This window comes from Gymnoscopelus braueri, assembly GCF_963280865.1.
Source record: "Gymnoscopelus braueri genome assembly, chromosome: 23".
Classification (NCBI taxonomy): Eukaryota; Metazoa; Chordata; class Actinopteri; order Myctophiformes; family Myctophidae; genus Gymnoscopelus; species Gymnoscopelus braueri.
The window spans coordinates 10,916,475-10,938,029 of record NC_137625.1 but is presented as its reverse complement, the minus strand read 5'-3'; the positions used below and the strand labels follow the sequence as shown (position 1 = coordinate 10,938,029).

The 21,555-nt window shown below is 39.8% G+C and overlaps 3 protein-coding genes across 5 annotated transcripts in view; 2 read left to right on the top strand and 1 right to left on the bottom strand.

Moving 5' to 3' along the window:
* slc13a4 (solute carrier family 13 member 4) overlaps positions 1 to 7,626 on the top strand; it is a 28,242-nt gene extending 20,616 nt beyond the window's left edge. Inside the window, exons 11-16 of one of the 3 annotated variants that reach the window (XM_080420796.1) lie at positions 124 to 225; positions 602 to 708; positions 3,113 to 3,240; positions 3,908 to 4,069; positions 4,271 to 4,408; positions 5,344 to 7,626. In XM_080420796.1, coding sequence (XP_080276922.1) covers positions 124 to 225; positions 602 to 708; positions 3,113 to 3,240; positions 3,908 to 4,069; positions 4,271 to 4,408; positions 5,344 to 5,481 — 775 coding nt within the window. In that variant the 3' untranslated portion in view covers positions 5,482 to 7,626. The remainder of the gene's footprint in view (positions 1 to 123; positions 226 to 601; positions 709 to 3,112; positions 3,241 to 3,907; positions 4,070 to 4,270; positions 4,409 to 5,343) is intronic. The other 2 variants (XM_080420795.1, XM_080420794.1) reach the window with 2 other exon arrangements.
* Positions 7,627 to 7,670: 44 nt separating this feature from the next.
* coa6 (cytochrome c oxidase assembly factor 6) lies at positions 7,671 to 11,091 on the bottom strand. The gene is made up of 2 exons (XM_080420797.1): positions 10,773 to 11,091; positions 7,671 to 9,053 (listed from the first exon to the last, which is right to left on the bottom strand). The coding sequence occupies exons 1-2, from the start codon at positions 10,914 to 10,916 to the stop codon at positions 8,955 to 8,957; spliced, it is 243 nt and encodes an 80-aa protein (XP_080276923.1). The 5' UTR covers positions 10,917 to 11,091; the 3' UTR covers positions 7,671 to 8,954.
* Positions 11,092 to 14,811: 3,720 nt separating this feature from the next.
* Positions 14,812 to 18,172, top strand: LOC308079861 (collagenase 3-like). The gene is made up of 10 exons (XM_080421480.1): positions 14,812 to 14,921; positions 15,181 to 15,428; positions 15,518 to 15,666; positions 15,907 to 16,035; positions 16,163 to 16,324; positions 16,461 to 16,608; positions 16,724 to 16,857; positions 16,956 to 17,115; positions 17,211 to 17,314; positions 17,821 to 18,172. Exons 1-10 carry the CDS (start codon positions 14,823 to 14,825, stop codon positions 17,928 to 17,930), a joined length of 1,443 nt encoding a protein of 480 aa, XP_080277606.1. The 5' UTR covers positions 14,812 to 14,822; the 3' UTR covers positions 17,931 to 18,172.
* Positions 18,173 to 21,555: the final 3,383 nt, after the last annotated feature.

Genomic DNA, 21,555 nt, shown 5'->3' with positions numbered 1-21,555 from the left:
ATCCAGAAAATTTACACTTTTGGACATATGAGGTTTCCACCCGACAGCAACGATGTGTGTATGTGACCATTTTATGTGTGCACCTGTACATATTTAACACATCTTTTTTCCTGTCACTTGCAGCTATCCAGAGGTGGTGACAGGTGTTTTCTTCATCCTGATGACATTGCTGTGGTTCACCAGAGAGCCTGGTTTTGTGCCGGGATGGACGTCTCTCTTTGAGAAGTGCGTATCTGACATGCGTCGTGTCGAAACGGCCACACCACACGTGGGTTTCGGCAACCAAATAATGGGCTGTTTTGGGATCAAATGACAGTGAACAGACAAATCCTCATGATCCCTGTTTGAGGATAAGCGCTTAACTGGAGGGAAATGGGTTAAAAAAACATCATGAGCATGATCAGCATCACGTCGGGTATTCTTCCCGTTCACAAAAGGATAAAAAATGTATGCTTTTTTTGGGGTAAAGAGTTGAAAACAAGACTATAAAGAGATTTATGCAGAATACAATGAAAAACCAAAATGTCACAAAAAAGTGTAAAATACTCAAGCAGCGGTAGCTGTTCTTTGTCTCCATGCTGACTTTGTTTTTCATCTCTAGGAAAGGTTACAGGACTGATGCCACCGTCTCTGTTCTCTTGGGTTTCCTCCTCTTCCTCATCCCCGCCAAGCGGCCCTTTTCCTCTTCCTGCAGCTCTAAAAACCAAGGTCAGAATAACAACTTAACCCTGACCACCAGATAGTATCATATTATATATGTATAATACACAATGCACATACACATAGAATATACAGTACAATAGCCTACTGTATATAATATCTGGAGGAAGGACTTCAACTTTAACCACTTAAATACTCTATTCTTAGTACAATGGACAATGGCTCTGAGTTACAACTGTATTTTTGAATGTTCCCCCCAGAATAGGCATGCTGGGGTTCAGCTGGTTAACCCAGAACATTGCAGATATCTGGTCAGGGTGATAACTGGTTAAGTCAACAGCTCACCCAAAACATGAACAGGAAGCATGAAATACTGCTGCATTTATTCTATGAGTGATGAAATACTGCTGCATTTATTGATTAAGTGCAGTCTCACAGCAGAACTCTTCTCATGCTTTTTCTTATCCAATTAGAGCTGTGTGTCCATGCACACCTCTTTAGCATGTAAACAAATAAAAATAAACATAATGCACAACATGGCCCACACTACACCAATTGCAAATGTATCTTATCTTGGAAAACAGTGTTTCAGATGACTAAGTATGAAAACTAAATCAAGTGATCTGTTATCAGATACTGTATATACTGCATCATGAGACAGTGTCGCTCTGTGAAAATAGCCAATCTCAATTTCAACGCTTGAGCGGTTGTTAGCTGTTAGCTACGACAAAGTATAAATCAGGCTTCATGCAGCTGTGTTCATCGGCCACTTCTCACAACAAACTAAGTATTTATCCCCATAGGCCTACATACTACTGAAGAGATTTATGCCCTGTGTGGAGAAAGTTCACACTGGTTCAAAAGTGGTCACTGATTTATGTGGAGAAAAAACTGGAAAAAAGAAAAGAAAAGGAAAGGCAGCAACAGAAAAACAACACAGGTCTTGTCCGGGATTAGAGTTTCGCAACAGGTGCAGAATGTTTTTAAGCACATGAACCTTTAGAAGGAAAATTCCAACCTCAAGAGATGTTTGAGTCTGTAACTGAGTTTACAAAGGCTGTGTCTCAATACTGACCCCCTTTGATCATGGTTGTCATTGCATTTTAGATACGGTCCATTCACCTTTAAACAGAGTTAAACCTAACATGATATGACAACATGTTTGTTGAAAGCTAAATAATTTTTTGGGAATTATTATTTTCCATATCATAAACACGCTCTCCACTTAAATGTGTGTGTGTGTGTGTGTGTGTGTGTGTGTGTGTGTGTGTGTGTGTGTGTGTGTGTGTGTGTGTGTGTGTGTGTGTGTGTGTGTGTGTGTGTGTGTGTGTGTGTGTGTGTGTGTGTGTGTGTGTGTGTGTGTGTGTGTGTGTGTGTGTGCGTGTTTGTGTGCACACACGTGTAATTATAGGTTATGAGGTAGTGTTGGTAGTGAAGCCTATATCCTGTACTCAGCTGTGATGCCCCCTAAAAACTACCACACCATCAAAAATAGTGTGATAATGTGTTATGCCATTTACAGTATATACCACAGACTAATCAGTAAATGGACTATAATGGTTATATTATATGAACAAATTCAATACTGACCCCTACTGGCCTTGTATAGAAACTGCAACTCAATACATTTTCATTCCTTTAGCCATGAAGTTCTATGTCTTGTCCCCCCACCCAAAATAAGCATGAATGATGCTGTAAAATCTATGAAACATCTCACCAGTATGCCATGTTAAGTTAATTTGATTATTGAAATAGCTAGAAGCTTGAGGAGAAATTATTTTATGCTGCCTGAGCTTTTGTTCCTTGGCCATTTAGGCTTAAATGGCCAATTCTGAGCAAGGTATAATAAAGTATACAGTGGTGGAAAGTAACTAAGTACATTTACTTAAGTACCGTACTTAAGTACAATTTTGAGGTATTTGTACTTTACTTGAGTATTTCCAATTTTCAGTACTTTTACCTCTACTCCACTACATCTCAGAGGCAAATATTGTACTTTTACTCCACTACAATTATTTGAAAACTTTAGTTACTAGTTACTTTTCAGATATAAATTATGATATTATGTAACATACATTAACCACTTTAGCCCTATTTTATACCTATGCTATTTGAAAATAGCCGATCTACAAGTTGATGCGACGCGTTGTGAGCTTGTAGATCTGCTATTTTCAAATATTTAGTACTTTTACTTTTGATACTTTAAGTACATTTTGATGCCAATACTTTTGTACCTTTACTCAAGTAGATTTTGAATTCCTGACTTTTACTTGTAACAGAGTACTTCTACATTGCAGTATTGATACTTTTAGTTAAGTAAAACATTCAAGTACTTTTTCCACCACTGAAAGTATAATAGTGCGTAAGTGGTTGAAGGTGATTCTGAAAATAACTGTTTCAATTCTGGTGATTGGATATCTGTTTGATGATAGTGGTGTCACTATATTTTCAGCATCAGAGGAAGATCCGGATGCAGATCCTCTGGCACCGATGATCACCTGGAAGGACTTTCAGAAACTGATGCCCTGGGAGATAGTCATACTGGTGGGAGGAGGCTATGCACTGGCTGCTGGTTGCAAGGTACTGTACTGTACTGTACTGAACTGTTTCCCTCCCTTTTTTGCCGACGCCAAATCTCTTAGATAAGTAGCCGATCTACAAGCTCACAAAACAAACAACTAATTTTCTTTTTTTTGCCGAATCTTTGCCTATTATGACATGCCCAGAATATGGACACTAGGGTTCATGTGGTCAAAGGAATACTCATTCAAGCTTATCTCCATGTCTATATTGTAGAAGTACTGATCAATACTTGGTGCTAAGTCCATCTGCCATCGCAGAGGCAGCAAATCGAAAGCACTCCTCATTGCCCACATGGTGATGCCAGAAACTACCGTCATTCTCCCCTATGTCACCATAGGGGCCACTAGTGGCAATGGGCTTGAGAACCACCGTACTGCAAAAGTGCCTTGTTTACTGGAATAGAATTATTATTTATTTTCTGTGTCGATCAACACAGTTTATGTCAAAAATTGACTAAACCTCATCAAGTGTGATAGCTTAGCATTCCTTTAATTGATAACTGCAGTGTAACAATATTCATATCATAAACACGCTCTCCACTTAAATGTATGTGTCTGTATCTCTCTTTCTCTCTCTCTCTCCTCACACAAACACACGCATACGCGTGTGCGTGTGCGTGTGTGTGTGCGTGTGTGTGCGTGTGTGTGTGTGTGTGTGTGTACAGGTGTCAGGCCTATCTGTGTGGATCGGCAGGCAGTTGGAGCCGATGAGTGGTCTTCCTCCCTGGGCTGTCACCCTGCTGGCGTGCCTGCTGGTCTCAGCTGTGACAGAGTTTGCTTCCAACCCGGCCACACTCACTGTCTTCCTACCCATACTGTCTGCACTGGTATGACACAGATTCACCTCAATGTCTCTCTACTTAAAAATATATATATTTTTAGAACAGTGGTTCTCAAACTTTTACATGTTTATTTCAAGGACCCCATAACTCTGAGAGCATACAAATGGAACCAAATGGCCTCCATTGCCTCCTCCATCCCTCTCTTACTCCTTTGCTTCCTTCCTCTTCCTCTACTCCTCCCTCCAGTCTGAGACTCTGCTCATGAACCCCCTCTACACACTGATTCCAGCCACCATGTGTGTGTCATTTGGGGTCATGCTTCCAGTGGGGAACCCTCCCAATGCCATAGTGTTCAGTTACGGCCACGTGCAGATCAGCGACATGGTACGACAGCAGGACACACACACACACAGGCGCGCACGCGCGCACGCACGCACACACACACACACACACACACACACACACACACACACACACACACACACACACACACACACACACACACACACACACACACACACACACACACACACAAGGGGGCGCACACGCACACGCACACACACACACACACACACACACACACACACACACACACACACACACACACACACACACACACACACACACACACACAGACCTAGTCAACACAACATACAGCTCTGACCGCTGTGGGTGCACTGTGTCAAAGGTCTGTTATATAATAACAGTTGTCTTGCCCAGAAATCACACAGGGTTTAGGACAAGAGAACATCAAGAGAAGTTTAGTTTTTTACCCCGTGTTTAACAGAATCGGAATCAGAATTCAGAATCAACTTCATTTTTTGCAGCTGCTTTTGTTGTTTTCCGGAAGAGAAAAAGAAAAAGAAGAGGGGGCGGGGACTGGGAGAGCAAGGAGAAAAATAAATCAAACTGTTAAGAGAAACTCAAATCTAAATAAAATTAAATAAAAAATCAAAGTACATCAATTATACCATATACCGGTAATATACACATAGGTGGTTGCACTTCGGTAGTTCCACACAGCAGCAGCTAGTACAACAGGGGAAGCTGACTATATATACTGTACTGCAATTTCTCTGGTTAATGGACTTGAAAGAGTGAATAACATCTCTCTAAAAAGCAACACAAGCATGGTTACAGCCTTTGCAATTACATTTTAGAAAACAGTGCATCGAAACAGTTGATAATGACTTATGAAATGACTGTAAAACACTGACATACGGTACTGTACGATGGAAGTTCACGATCAAATAGTGTATTGATCGTGAATTTCCATCCTATTGTATTTATCTCTTTGATGTCTTTGTCTTTCCCTCCAGGTGAAAGCGGGTTTCGGGGTAAACCTGATTGGCGTGGCAGTGGTCATGTTGGCAATAACAACTTGGGGCATACCCCTGTTTGACCTCAACGAGTACCCAGCATGGGCAGTGGCCAGCAATGTCACTGGGAGCTTATAATAACCAGGATGGCAGGAGGCAAAAGGAGTAGAGGCAGAGATCGAGAGAGACTGTCTTGATGCCGAAACAGAACTCAAATGCAAAAATGCTGCCTCAAGAAGTGGATTTGAACCTTGTTCAGAAATAAGCCCATGCATTAGAACGATTACTGTACAGCTCTGATGGTTATGTATATGATAGGAATTAGCATTGTTTTGATTGGTTGCATTCAATTATTGCCTATTGATTGCCAATGCAACAAACTGCAGTTTGTGGAGGGTCAGATCTGACAATGTGGTTTGTTTTATTTTGCATATTGCTTCAACAGTTCAAAACATGGAATAGGTCCTGTGCATTGCGGCCACAGATGTAGCAAAATTTTAATTAGTGAGTTGCTTGAAATAATAAGCATCAACCGAATCAGTGTTTTAAAATGTACATATAATTTGGTTGATTCAGACATTTTCTTAGAAATAAGCAGATCAGAAACATACAGTACAGTACAGTATATAACGGCTGCTACAATATCTAGCAACAGCTTTTAGAACTAGTCTGGTCGCAGTAAGTAGATTACGAAACCCTACACAGCAAAATCCAGAGTGTTATCTTAATTCTAGACCCTTTCGTGGCAATTTTACACTTTCAGATTTAACTTAACACTGCTGGTGTTGGCCTCTTTGCTGGGGTGATTCTGGAGAGGGTAAATACTGTTACTGTCTCTTATTGTTAATGCTAAACAGAAAGGGACTGGATTCTTTTCTCTGACGAGTGACTAAAGTTGTGTGCATCAGTCTCAAGACAGGTTGGAAAAGTGGATTTTAGAAAAAGCAGCGCTGCATAGTTACAACTAGAACCATTATGAGCAAAAAATATAATCGAGTAAAAACCTGGTTCGGGTTTACCCTCATCCCTTCCACATTTGTAGAAATGACCTTGTCAGGACACTGTGAGTTGCATGGAATGGACACTCTTGATCAAGGATCGTGAATTGACTTCAACGCTGTAAAGGATGCCCTTGTGATACATTTATACAGTTCAGTTTTTCAGTGTCTCTACAGTACATGTATCCTGGACACAACACGTACAGTACACTGTGAGATCAAGTACTGTATGCAATAGAATGGAATATTAGTTTTTACAACTAGAGCATTTTGGGTGCATTTGACCCTTTTGAATATTTTCCGTTGCTTCAATAATCATGAATTAGCAGAACATTAGCACATAAAGCAGATTTTAAGATGGTGGTTTATTTTACTCTTCTGGGATAAATTACTTTACTGTTCTTTTGAATTAGGTTGGCATAACATTTGTGGGTTTAGAGACTATGCCAGCACCCAAAACTACTCCAAGCTGCACTCATCTCTAGCATAGTACATGTAGAGCAAACACGTGTAAATGAGGGAGGTAAAAAACTAAATTTTAAAAAGAATCAAGGGCATCTCGGACCTGAAGTTGGCGTTGTGATGACAGTTTAAATTCAGCCTACACTAATACCTAATTTCTGCTCCATCGTCTGGCAGTGTTGTGCATAGAAAATATGCGCTGCAAGCTTATAGACCATTTTCAACGCACGACATTGCTGTTCGTGGATGTGTAAATCGGGCTATACAGTCCATTTTCTAGTTCAGGCTCAACGTCTCTCATTGCTTTTCTTCTCACCTTGGAGGTTACCTGATGGTTGAACCCTTCCAACGCACCTAAAGCATTTACTAGAGAGAACAAAATACAGGGTACAGAAGTTTGTCCAATCAACGGTCGAATCATGAGAGCTGTTATGACTACTGGTGGTGACAGAGCTCACACGGAACACTGTTTGATTATGTATAAGATGTGCTTTATATTTTTACACAAATTCAAAATGTAATTTTGTGCCTTTTTTATATCAATATAGGAATGTAGGCGCTAAATAGACAGAATCTTAAGCCTATATATTCCATTGTTTTAATTTATTCAGTTCTATGCAGGTTCATATTTTTGATGGTGTTCTATTGGACACCGACTACAACCACCTTTGTATATATAAATGCAGACTTGTAATATAATGTGCCTTCTCAATGTTTTCAAATATTTTCAACAAGTTTCCAATGATTGTAATATACATAAATACTATATGTGTGCCTTAAAGTCTCACTCACATCATCTCAATAGGATTAGTATTGTCATAAAACATAACTAATAAAAGTGATACCAAAAACGTTATCTGGGCTCTGTTTATTTACGCACACACTGCAAATCAAACAACTTATACCTTGAAGAAACAGGAAGATACCAGGGTTATCTAGGGGTCATCTAAATTCAATATAGGTTAGAACAGTGGTTCTCAAAGTGCGGTCCGGGGACCCCCTATGGGTCCTGGAGGGGCTTCCAGGGGGTCCCCAGCCAAATTATTGAAATTTAGGAATCAAATGGACCCTGATGGGTCTGTAACTCCGAGTGTACAAATGGAACCAAATGGACCCTTACCGGTCCATTTCGTTTATGTTTTTATTTGTATTATTATGTTCGCTGTTTTCACAACTTTTGGAAAAAAACAGAAAACTATTATCGTCACAATAAGATACAATATTATAGTCACAATATCGATAGAGGTGTGATGTTTGAGTTTGGCCATAATGCTACCCGAGAGTACAATAGTTATTACTGACACAGGTTGTCAAATAGGATTTTTTTTATATCTGCTAAGGCAGATCCCGTCCGTCTTTCAAAGTGGAAGCTATTGTCCTGGCTGTGTGATCATAATTTACACTGACTGGAAACAAGTCGCATCATTTAATTGTAAAGAGGCGGAAAATGGTGCAGAGTTGGATCAGGTAATACAGTGGTTCCCAAATGTGGGCTCCCCAGCTAAATGATTGATAGTTAGGAATCAAATGGACCCTTACAGGTCTGTAACTGAGACTGTACAAGTGGAACCTACGGGTCCATTTGGTTCCATTTCTACACGCTCAGAGATAAAGTAACACAGACAACGTTACAGTGTAGATTGGAGTTCCAGAGATTGAAAAAATCATATGAATTGGAGGTCTGTGGCCTAATCTAATGCATATCAAACTGGGGGTCCTTGAAATTGAAAATAACTTGATGTAATGTACGCAAGATCAAAATAAAACAGCCACACGTGATGTAACAACTCTTTGGAGCTGTGTATGGATGGACTCCCAAGGCAGTGGCATCACGTCATTTGAATGTTCCACAGACAGACATCCAGGTGATCCAGCAAGACTGAGGCTTTGGTTAAATAGATCTCAGAGTCCTCCTGGGTAACACAGGTGTTGTTCAAGTTGTCAGGAAGGACAGCCTGGGCTTCCAATCCAGACTGGCAGAAGATGATGTACAGTAGCATAAACTTGGAGGACAACGTTGGAGGACAGACCATCACCTCCCATATGTGTGACCCAAATCCTCCACTTCAGTTGACAGTTTAAAATGGCCCATTAGCCAGGGCAGGGCCCAAGAAGTCCATGAGAGTGCAACAACCCTCCATTGTCCGGTGTCTATGATGAGACTTTTGGACCTTCTGCAGGCGTGAATCCCTCTTGCTGCATTTTCTCCTTGTATTTTAAGAACTCTCTTCTCTTAGCGAAGTATCTGACCTGCCACAGGGGGAAAAATTAGAGATTATTAATGTATGTATGTATACTATGTAATTAATGCATAATTATGTGCAATTTTCGAAACAGGTGGTATGCAGCAGGACCCTACAGGTAGGTGATTTTAAATGAGCACTCGAAAACAAACACTTGACATTTGGAAAGTATCATGGTTACACTGTTTATTGAGAGAAAGCTGCTCATAACATGGCAATGTTGAATTGTTTTTTAAACACAAATCTTGACAGAGACAAGCTGTCCATAGAGGTGCAATATTGGTGAATTTATTGTCGTTGAATTAACTTTAATACAATCAGATAGGACTTTTCTGTTTCATGAATGGGGCTGTCAATGGAGGGAATTGCCAATTAGCCTCTAGGTTGCTTGTGGCTGTACTCAACCTATGGGATGCTAACATATAGCCATAAATGTTATTAATGTTCCTCTGATCACCACAAACGTCATCACAAATTGACACAGGGAAGCACAAACGAATGGGGCACACAATTGACAGGTGCGTTGTGATTGGTGCGGGGTAATGAATCACATCACCTGCCAATTGTGTGCCCCAAACATTTGTGCGTCCTAAAGGAAGTTTAGATATATTCAGTCCTGTCCTGCACTAATTCCAGGCCCCTCGCCCGTACAGAAAGTCGTCCGTGTGCAGCTCGTGGAAACGTGGAGATATTTGTCTAACCACACGTTTTCTGGCAGAAGTTTCAAATGGATATGAAACTAGAGGACGATATCTGACTCCAAGGAATTAATTATTGGGTGAGTACAGACGGAGTATTGAGCAGTTTGACGCCGCGCAAATCCTGCTCTACACAGCGCGTCGGCCAGACCGATCTATGACTTTGAAAGACATGAAATGTATGTAAGATGACAGACATTCTAAGGCTATCTCTTGTCGCAAACCAAATCAATTTGAAAGTTCTGGCATACAACGTATAGGCCTACTATAGTCTAATATCTTCACTTCTCCATGAGATTCGCATACTAGCTGTGCAGGACAGGGCTAAGGTGACTGTAACAGGTGTATGAACTGAAGACACTTAGCCTTGGATAGTCATAGATGTATTTTATTAAGTCTGACTTTTACTTTCGTATCTAAGATAGTCTTGGGCTTCACCCCCCAATTGTCACTGGATATCCGCGCGGAAAGCCCGTATACTTCTCCAGTTATACATGTACAAAGAAAATATATAAAGTGCTGACCCTGTAGCCCCCCCAATGTTAACTCGACATTAGGAACCCGTGTGCACTGTATTAGCCCGTATTTTTCAATAGATATGTGTTTTAATCCCGTCTGTGTCGGATTCTGTCGGAAGTTCCCTGTATTCCTCAATGGGCGGTAGTGACGGGGCGCATCCGGTGAAAGACGAAATTACACTCGCTGTAAAGAGGAAGTAAACGAGGGAAAGAAATGGCTTTCGGCCACAGACGGGATTAAAACACACATCTATTGAAAAATACGGACTAATACATTGCACAAAGACTCCGAATGCCGAGTTAACACTTGGGGTAACCGGGTAAGCACCTTATATTTTGCATTTGTATATGTTCGGAGAAATACGGGATTTATTGGTGAAAGTCCAGGACGCTCTGGGCGGTGCAGATATAAAGATGTCAAAATCTATCTTGTCTATGATCATCTTGATCCACGGCTATGACAGAATGGTTAATGTGACAACAACCCAGAAGAACAGGGGACAAACCTACCCACTGCATAGGACAGTTCACCTCGAAGTCCTTCTGGAACGTGTGACAGGCAGCAGCCTGGTCGTTGTTGACGTCCAGGCACTTCCACAGCTCGTCCCTGGCCGTCCAGCACGCTTTCCTCTCGGACGAGTTAGGAGCTGACATCCCTCTGCTTCCAGATAGTGGTTCAGATCACTTTGATTTGACTGTATTTTACTACTACTGTGAGTGGCGGGTTAAAACACAGAACACTTGATTTGATCTGTGGTTACTGTTGTTCAACACAATGCATATATAAGTGCGTCTGAATTACGTGAGTTGTGGATGCTTTTGAAGGACGTAAACACCCGGCTGCTCGTCTCTTGCTGATGACGTCTTCTCAGGCGTTTGTCTATGATTACCGCTTGGTGGCGCCGTTTATCTGAGTAGGCTACTACTCTACTATGGCTCAGGGTAGAGGACAGAGTACAGCAACTTGCAATCGGCCTGGTCTACAAGATACACTACACCACAAAGACATCCATGTACCTGTCAAACTACTTCAAAAATGTTAAAGACATCCACAAACGCAACACCAGAGGAAGCTCCACAAATCACGTTCAACACAGATTTGGCTCAAACAAGGGGTTAAATTAGTTTTACTGCTATGCCACCAAAATGTGGAATGCCCTACCCAACAGTCATACAAAAGTGTGAATCCTTACCAGTGGTGGAAAGTAACTAAGTACATTTACTTAAGTACTGTACTTAAGTACAATTTTGAGGTATTTGTACTTTACTTGAGTATTTCCAATTTTCAGTACTTTTACCTCTACTCCACTACATCTCAGAGGCAAATATTGTACTTTTACTCCACTACAATTATTTGAAAACTTTAGTTACTAGTTACTTTTCAGATATAAATTATGATATTATGTAACATACATTAACCACTTTAGCCCTATTTTATACCTATGCTATTTGAAAATAGCCGATCTACAAGTTCACAACGCGTCGCATCGCGACGCGTTGTGAGCTTGTAGATCTGCTATTTTCAAATATTTAGTACTTTTACTTTTGAGACTTTAAGTACATTTTGATGCCAATACTTTTGTACCTTTACTCAAGTAGATTTTGAATTCCTGACTTTTACTTGTAACAGAGTACTTCTACATTGCAGTATTGATACTTTTACTTAAGTAAAACATTCAAGTACTTTTTCCACCACTGATCCTTACTCTCCTTCAAAACCGCTCTAAAAGAGCACTTACAGGTTGCTGCAATTCTGAACTGGCCCCTGTAAAAAGTCAAAATGAGCTTATAGCTAAATCCGGCATATTTACATGATATCATGCTTATTGATTGAAATGTTCATTAATGTGCACTGTCCAGGAAATAAATATAGTAAAGTAAGTTAAGTAAAGTATATGTATTAATGTATGTATTTGTATGGATGGATGGATGGTTTTGTATGATTTTGTGTGGATATATTCTAAATCTAATCTGAGGATGATGGTGGTGCTGAAGATGTCTTTGTGTACCTACTTTTTTGTGTGATTGTGAAATATCTAGTTACAAATGATGAGATGTCTGAACTAACTAAAGGGAACCTAGTCCGTGGGAATAGGGAAGTGGTTAAATCTAATGCATCAATATGGTTTTGTAATACTTCATATTAACCATATTAAAATGCGTAATTCCTACTATTCATATTACTTCCAAAGAAAGATCGTGAAAATGATGGAACAAATATGTTGTAATATGCGTTTTAATAGTAGTTCTTTGAATCAGTGGGAAACGGTGGTTTCCATGCCTTTTCAGAGGAAAAATAAATGTGTAATATTTGGTCAAACATTTAGAGAAAACTAAAAACATCTGCCTGTACTATTTCCTACAACACACTTAAAGAAAACCGCCGGGTTCTCATGAAGTGTTTGATAGTCCCCACATCCCCTACCTCAGGCAATGCATTGAGCAATGTGATCTGTTCAGTATTATAAGACACTCACAAAGACACTCACTATATTGTAGTTTTCCTCTAAAATAAGTCTGCAACATACACCACCTTGTAATTCCAGAGTAAATGTTAAGCCTTACATTGATAGGAGGATTATGTTGACTTTATCAAAGTGATGATAAAGCCTGTACCTTATTGTTACTTTGAAATGACTCGCATACACAAACATTGTTACGGCTGGGCGATTTTGAGTTGTGCTTTGGTGTATATATACAATATGACAAAGTGATTTGCGTACTGTACAACCACTTCATAACATGATTCATACTTTGGCGTGAAGACAGAGCAATGACGTAAATTTGGCATGGAGGTCAAACAGGATTATTGTTGGTAAAGAAAGACATGAGACAACATGTATTACTGACCACTTAAGACCACGTGAGAAAATAATCAGAAAACCCTCATCCTTAAAAAACAAATCAAATAATGTGAGCAAGCAGGACTGCAAAGTGTACTGCTCAGACAACAGGCAGCTCAAAAACACTTGAAAACAAAGTTTTAAAACAAAACAGCGTGTTTATAATTCACAGCTGCTGTATAATCCCTTGGGAAGATATGGCTTTAGCTTGTGTTAAATGGTCAGCTGCTATATCAGCATTAGGGGTTAAATTCTGCCTCAATTTATTTCTAATTGAACCATGTAATGCATCTTATGTTTATTTGACATTGTGCCCTCTTATTATATGAATCACTTGTTTCTTTCTCTATTCTTTAACTCTATGACTCTTTTCTTCAAAGTGCAAAACATTGGGAGCTTGTACAAAAAGATAATTTCACCCACTTTACACCTGTAAACTTATATGTGACAATATACTAACCAATCATCACAAGCTTAACTTTTACAACTCCTTTACTCTACATAAATAAAGGTTGGGTGTGATAAAATATAATATAATGTCTCATTTGGCATCATACCAGCTCATGTCATGTATAAAAGTATTTTCCGATTACTAAAGAGCTGGAGAGATGATGGCTATCAGAATATAGAGCTATTTAACACTTATTATCAGAAAAGAAAATCACTTAAAAGTAGGGTAAGGGGTTTTCTTTAAGTGTTAAATAGCTCTATATTCTGATAGTACTCATTGCTAGTGTTTGTTCAGTAACAGTAACTCCATGTCTCTCCAGCTGTTTATTAAACAGAAAATGCATTTTCGGGTACATTTTATCCAATCAGGATCGAGAACTCAGACAGGATACAGATTAAACAAGTGAAATTGGAAGTGATGACATAAAGAATTGAGCAGACAAAATAGGAAGTGGAACACCATCAAAATGAAGCTGATAAATGGGTACTCTCTCCTGATTGGCTGACATTTTGTCACCTACCTGAAAATGTCTGTTTTTTTAAATGCTGGAGAGATGGGGAGACCCCTGTCACTGAAAAACATAGCAATGATTACTATAAGAATATAAACTTTTTGTTTTAACCAAAACATATCACTCACCTTTAAGCACATTTAAAATAAAACAGTAGTAGTAAATAGACAGCAGCAGGTGTTGGATGAGGATGGCTGATTTAAGCAGTAACGCCTGGCCAGAGCCAAACTAATTGGACTCAGAGCTTACAGTACGAGTGATTATGCACCCTGCTGTGAGATACACCAAATGCATGGCAAGCAGCTTATAATGAGTTTTTGGTCTGAAACCTTGGCTGTCGTCTGTCCCAACTATTGAGCCTGTTTACATGTACATTTATATTTTTTGATGTTCAATCATTCACTCATTCAGAGATCCTGGGCAGTTATCTAGGGCCAGCAGCTTAGTGTTTTATTTTATCTTCATATTTTATTCGTATCTATAATGGTTTAATTCTTGACTCTGACCTGTAGGCTAGCTGCTTTGACGCTTGCATTTCCCTCCTGGGATCAATAAGGTTTTACATTGTCTGATCTTATAACAGATAAACCAGCTGCATCATCAAACCAAACTCCCTCTGCAATCCATTTAGGGAATGTTTTTAATTTCAGTGACTCGGGTAGTTGTTGCTCAACTCTCTTGGTCTTATGTGTATATAAGACACTGTCACACAGGCTGTCACACAGAAACACAACCAAACGAATCAACGAGGAAACATGAACTCTTTCAGCCTGTGCATTCTACTAAACTTGGTAGCCACAGTTTACTTGCTGCCAATATCACAAGTTACTGTACAAGATGAAGCTTTTGCAACGGTATGTATCCTCTCTGTATCTGTGCAATAGATCGTTTTATTTTTATGACACAATATCATCTTATCTTTATGTTACACAACTACAAATGCTATATACTACACAAGAAAACTTCTGTTTGTAGATCTCATCTTACTCTGCTAAACAGTGCTCATTTTCGACATAATATATCAACACAGTATTTGTTATCCACTTACTGACCTTCTTGTGATGTGCTTTCTTGTCCCTCCATATCTAACCTGTCATATCTAATGTGTTGCAGAGCTACCTGAAGAACTTCTTCAACCTGACAGAGGAGAAAGGACCCACTGTCAGACGGGGGATCAGTCCACTGACCAGGGCGCTCGGAGAAATGCAGAGGTTCTTTGGGCTTCAGATCACTGGGACACTGGACACCGACACGATATCGCTGATGAAGAAGCCTCGCTGTGGAGTTCCCGATGTCAAACTTTCTCATTTCACCACCACTGGAGGAGACCTCAAGTGGGAGAAAAACAGCCTTACCTACAGGTGAGAGACCTATGTGAACCCGAAGACACATGTTTATAATAACAACATAGTTGGTGTATGTGACTCTTATCATCCAATCTGTTCCACAGGATTGAGAACTACACCCCTGACATGTCTGTGTCTGAAGTAGATGACTCTATCAAGAGAGCTCTGCAAGTGTGGGCCAACGTTACCCCTCTGAGATTCACACGAATTTACAGTGGCACCGCTGACATCATGATCTCCTTTGGCCGCCAATGTAAGTAGAAGATAACTCTAATTTACCAAATGTGTCAAATCTATACCCCAAATAAATTATTGGTGTTGTTCAGTGATAAAAGTCACTTTAGCACTATCTCTGTCCACTGATTTACAATGGAACACAGACAATCCTAGCTCTGATACTGTTTGTTAGCCGTAGACCTATGAACTAATAGCATTGATTAAACTGCTTTAATGGCGCTAGTATTTCTTAACGTGAATATGTTCTTGTTTAAAGCGCATGGTGACTTTTACCCCTTCGATGGTCCAGATGGCTTCTTAGCTCATGCCTTTGCACCGGCCAGTGGCATCGGAGGAGATGCACATTTTGATGAAGATGAGAACTTCACCTTCAGTTCCGACAGAGGTGAGTTTGATAACCTGAGGGCACTAGCCACTACCTTTCTTCTTTACTGGCAATTAATTAAATTGCAATTCCTTGTCCCTCAGTAGATCCACAGCAGAACTGTAATGTTGAGTGTTCTTTCTTGCAGGTTATGTTCTCTTCCTGGTAGCAGCCCATGAGTTTGGCCATTCCCTGGGTCTATCCCACTCTGATGACCCTGGTGCGCTCATGTACTCCATATACAGCTTTAGGAACCCAGACACCTTTGTTCTGCCCCTAGATGATGTTAATGGGATCCAGTCTCTCTATGGTAAAACAAACCCATCCAGGTTTAATATTATCTGTTTTATAATTGTATAGATAGTCCCCAAAGGTCATTTCTACTGGACTTATAGTATGCCTGAGTTCAGCTCGCTATATTTGAATATGTTGATTTTGACCTGCAGGTGCTAATACAGGTACATTTTCTAATACTGATGTGAGCCTCCCTGAGCCAGGACCCGAGCCTCCCGCCACCCCTGATGCATGTGACTCAACCATCGTTTTGGATGCCGTAACCACGCTGCGAGGAGAAATGCTCTTCTTCAAAGACAGGTATAATACTGTACACCTCAGATGACCAAGAGTCTGCTAACAACCTTAGAATAGCATCGTTTTCTCTAGTGCCTTAATTTCTAAGCTGTAATGCTCTGGCATTATCTGTTGTCAGCTTCTTCTGGCGAAGCTACCAACAGAGCAGCACACCCCAGCAGAGTCTCATCACAAGCTTCTGGCCCAGTGCTCCTGCCAACATCGATGCTGCCTATGAGAGTCGTCAGTCAGACAGAGTATACCTCTTTAAAGGTATACAAGCTCTCTTCATCTTCAAAGCACTCAATAATTTAAAGTGTACACGTGTTTACACAAGTTAAAAACTCTTCTCTTCTATTATTATTCTCCAGGCCATAACGTATGGGCCTTCTCTGGCTACGATGTCGTGCCAGGCTATCCCAAAGACCTCACCAGTTTTGGTTTTCCCAGAGGTGTGAGGAAAGTCAATGCTGCCCTCTACGATGAAGCGACACGCAAGACGTTATTCTTTGTTGGTGACAACTATTATAGGTATGCTCAGAAGACAGAGTTGAGACTGAGTTAATACTGAATGAGTTAAGAATAGGGAATCATAGACTCACTCATCATCATTTGTGTTGCTTCAGTTACGATGAGGCCAGGGGAGCGATGGATGAGGGATTCCCCAAACTGGTGGACGAGTTGCTTCCAGGCATGACCAGCAAGGTGACAGCAGCCTTCCAATACAGAGGTGGGTGATATTTAAATAAAACAGAGTGTCTAATAATGATGTGTCCATTAGCTCAATGTCTAATCTTTATTTTTAGATAGTTAGTTAGGCAAGTAACTATACTGTAGCTGTGCAGTTTGAAAACAAAGCAACTATACATGGTTGCATGTGCGTGGTCTACTTGGTCTACTTTTGAGGTGACAGACATATGTAGGTACTTACAGCACGCACGCACGCACGCACGCACGCACGCACGCACGCACGCGCGCGTACACGCAAAAACATACAAACAAACACACACACACAAATACATACAAACATACATGTATACTGTACAGATAACTGTTGTATATGTGTTGGTTTAGCAAAGCATACTGACAAAATGGTCACCAAAATGAATGATGAATGATCAACTTTGCAGTGTTAGAGCAAAAATCACTCACCTTGTCTTTCTGTCTGTCTGTTGCAGTTTCATTAGTGGTGTTCACTGATATTTAACTTTATTCTTTGCAAAATTTGTCCCCCAGGTTTCACCTATGTGTACAGTGGACCCTTCATGTTTGAGTACAGCCTGAGGAGTGGGAGGCTGTTCCGTGTGCTGAGGAACAGCTACTTCCTGCGTTGCACTAACTATTAGGTCATCTGACCGACTGACCTCATAAGTCATTTAAGAAGGCACTGAGAATGACAGTGAACGTTTACATTTAGTATCATTTTTATCAGATTATATTTTCGCAAATATAAATTATATTTTTACATTTATTTAAGTGAGCATATCATTTATTTTGTTTATTTACAATGCTGCTGTTATTCTTAAATAAGTGCAATCTGAAGATGTGATTATATGAATGCACTGCAATATACTAATATTCCGGCGCATATCAATAGTAAGTAAGTCTTTAGTATCTAATAGTATTTAATCAAGTAACTTTTAATGTGAAGCTGTTTTGTATTAAAGTAAATGAATACTGTATTGTATTGCATTAGGTACAGTACACAATCAGTGTCCTCCACAAGTGCTGGATAGCCAAACAATAAATAAAACATATACTTAACTGCTGCCTTTTTGTTTATTTTGAGAGCTACTTTTCCTGATACTGATGATCCTATTGATTCCTGAATCTGGAGTCGTACATCCACATGGTCGAAGCCTACATCATGAAAAGGAAACATAGGCTACATTATCACTCACTGTTTGTCTATGTGCACTCATCACACATGCAGACATACACATGCAGACATGATCACTACATAAAGTGATTTTGTCTGTAGACACTTAATATACTTTCATATCATCCATGTCATTTGCAGTATTACACCAATCCTCAGTGTTCCTTTATGCATTCTAACTCGGAGAGCATCAGAGAGTAATCAAAACGACCCCTTTCAACATTGCTAAACTGCACACTGCAATGGTGTCAATGCAGCAGTCCTCAGAATGTGTGCTTGACCCTAACCACACGTTTGAATGACAAACTCCTTCAACTCCTCAGCAGCCAGAGCAGGTTGTTTATGATTGCAGTCTGAAATAGTGAAAATGCTTGAGTGTTTTTTAAGCTAAAAGCCTTTTTAACACAATTTAATTAACTTAAAACAGTATATATGGACAGATATGGACAACTTACTACTGCATGAAGTGATTTATTAGCACGACGCTTTTCGCCGTGAGCTTCGTCAGGTGCTATACAAAGGTGTGAGTGTGCCATACATTTATAGTGTCATTCATAAAGCAGTTCCACCCCTCCAGGCCTGGTATAAATCATTCAATTAATGAACTACAGGGAAGGGCAGGCAAAGATGCTGTATACACAACACCATGAAACAAAAAGATCAAATAAGAACACATTTAGAGAGAAAACAATATACATCAAAAAAAAAAAAATATATATATATATATATATATAGTTAAGTGATATTTTATGGTAAAGCATTTTTCGTTTGTTAAAAGGTTAAAGTACTATATTCTGATAGTAATCATTGCTACAGAGCGTTTGTTCGGTCACAGGAGTCTCTCCAGCTCTTTAGTAAACGGAATATAAATACATTTTCAGGTAGGTGACAACATTTAAGCCAATCAGGAGAGAGCACTGAAAATGCATATTCTGTTTAATAAAGAGCTGGAGAGACATGGGAGACTCCTTTTACTGAACAAACACTCTATAGCAATGAGTACTAGAGAATAGAGAGCTATTTAACACTTATTTTAACAAAAGTAAATCACTTACCCTACCTTTTAATGTACCAACAAAGGGTCCCACCACAATGGTGCAAAGAAACCCATCATACAAATGTATACAATACAAAGTTTTCAAATTAAAACCAATATCATGGTGGGCCTCAATAGAGGTCAGGATGGAGGCTAAACATGGAGCAGGCCAGGTAAGTCAGTCAAAATGGTACTGTAAATATATAAAGGGCAGTGCAACCTTATTTGTATAAAAAAATATACATAAATGGGGCAGTGGGATAATAACAGTTATAACATTTACAATTATAGAAAGGGGCTGAGGTCTAAACTCTCGTTCAAGCCATTAGGAATTTAAAGTGAAAATCCAATTTGCTTCTCTCTGTAACAGCAGTTTTTTCATGTCACCGCCCCTAGGTGGCAGGCTGACCTTCTCTATGCCCATGAATTTAAGTGTGGCTGCTGATCCATGCCCCATCTCCTTGTAATGTGGCGCAATAGCATATTCCATGATGTTACCGTACCATTTCTGATCGCCGCTTCATGTTCAGCTATTCGTATTTTCAGATTGCGTTTAGTTTGACCAATAGACCATCCCACATGGACACTTCAACATACAACATGAGTGGTGTTGCAATTGATAAAAATCTTTATTTTGTGTTGGTACTTTTACTTTTGTACTTTTTATTTTGATACCAATGATGTTGTGCTTTTAATCAAGTGCATGTTATATTCTGGACTTTTACTTGTAACAGTATTTCTACATTGCAGTATTGTTTACTTTTACTTAATTTAAAAAATGTAGTACTTTTTTTTCCCACCACCGGCTGTAATGAACAATGCTATAGGAATAACAGTCTTAGTAAATTCAAATTCATTCAAATCTCTTTTGGAAGTTGAGTAGTTGACCCCCCCCTCAGTAATCAGGTTGAAGCTTTTTGTCAAAGAGAAAGCATAGGAAGAGTGGTGTGTGTGTGTGTGTGTGTGTGTGTGTGTGTGTGTGTGTGTGTGTGTGTGTGTGTTTGTGTGTGTGTGTGTGTGTGTGTGTGTGTGAGATAGACCATAGCTTTGGTTGCCACGGTGCCCAGCAACAATTCATCTTAGTTTGTCAGATTCAGGGTCCTGGGGAAAACAAGTGTGTTGTTCACAGAGGAGAGGTTCTGTTTTGAAGTAGCTGTTTTGTGGACCTCTTGTGAAGCAGCAGTCTGTGTGCATGCATTTTCAAGCCCCCAAGCAGAACTTCATCTACCATCTTCATCATCATCTTCATCGTGATGTTTCACACTAGCAATGAACCCCCTTGGAGGTAGCTAGGGCGATGATCATAACAATCTACAAGCTCACAACATGTCGATCTGTATTTGCACAATTTTTGAAAAAGTTAAAACATTTATGAACATTTCAACATGGAAACGACTATGAAAAAAAGAATTGTGATTAGGCAGATTATGTAATAATTGTGACAGTCCTACTCAGAGGATGAAGCCATTCATACAGGAGCCTTTCTCCCCGGTTTGAGAACTAAAACATTATATACCAACAATAGAACTGTTAAACTCATCTAAACACATTCATTTACCATATAACCTAGCACATTTCAACAACAAGGCAATTCAATGTGCTTTACATAAAACATTTAGAAAAAGAAACATTTGAATTCAGTAAAACAAGAAAAAACTAGAAAAAGTGCTCCTCGGAGCACAGGTCTCCGCCAGGTCAGGTACGTTATTGTGGCCTCCTGGTGGCGCTATAATAGGCCAATGTGAAAAGGGTGCCATTTATTCTTAGGTCTTTCACGGCAATCAGACACTGCATTCATGATTTGAGGCATTTTGTTCCAAAAATGTGTTTTGCTAAATTAGACCTGCTGGTGGCGCTATAACAGGCCAATGTGAAAAGGGTGGCATTTCTTTCCTCGGCCTAGTGGGAATGTGCGTGTGAAAATTCACGGAAATCGCAAGCTGCGTGCATAGTTTGAGGCTTTTTGTTCAAAACGGACCAATCCTGCAAACTTTGGAAGCCAACCATAGGCAATGAGGATGGAATATGGGAAATCGGACAGATTTGTGTTGATCAC

Coding starts and splice junctions, on each gene's coding strand:
- coa6 (XM_080420797.1), bottom strand. CDS start 10,916: ATGTCAGCTCCTAACTCGTCCGAGAGGAAAGCGTGCTGGACGGCCAGG. Junction 9,054..10,772: donor TGAACTGTCCTATGCAGTGG/GTAGGTTTGTCC, acceptor CCCCTGTGGCAG/GTCAGATACTTCGCTAAGAG.
- LOC308079861 (XM_080421480.1), top strand. CDS start 14,823: ATGAACTCTTTCAGCCTGTGCATTCTACTAAACTTGGTAGCCACAGTT. Junction 15,667..15,906: donor GATCTCCTTTGGCCGCCAAT/GTAAGTAGAAGA, acceptor TCTTGTTTAAAG/CGCATGGTGACTTTTACCCC. Junction 17,315..17,820: donor AGCAGCCTTCCAATACAGAG/GTGGGTGATATT, acceptor TTTGTCCCCCAG/GTTTCACCTATGTGTACAGT.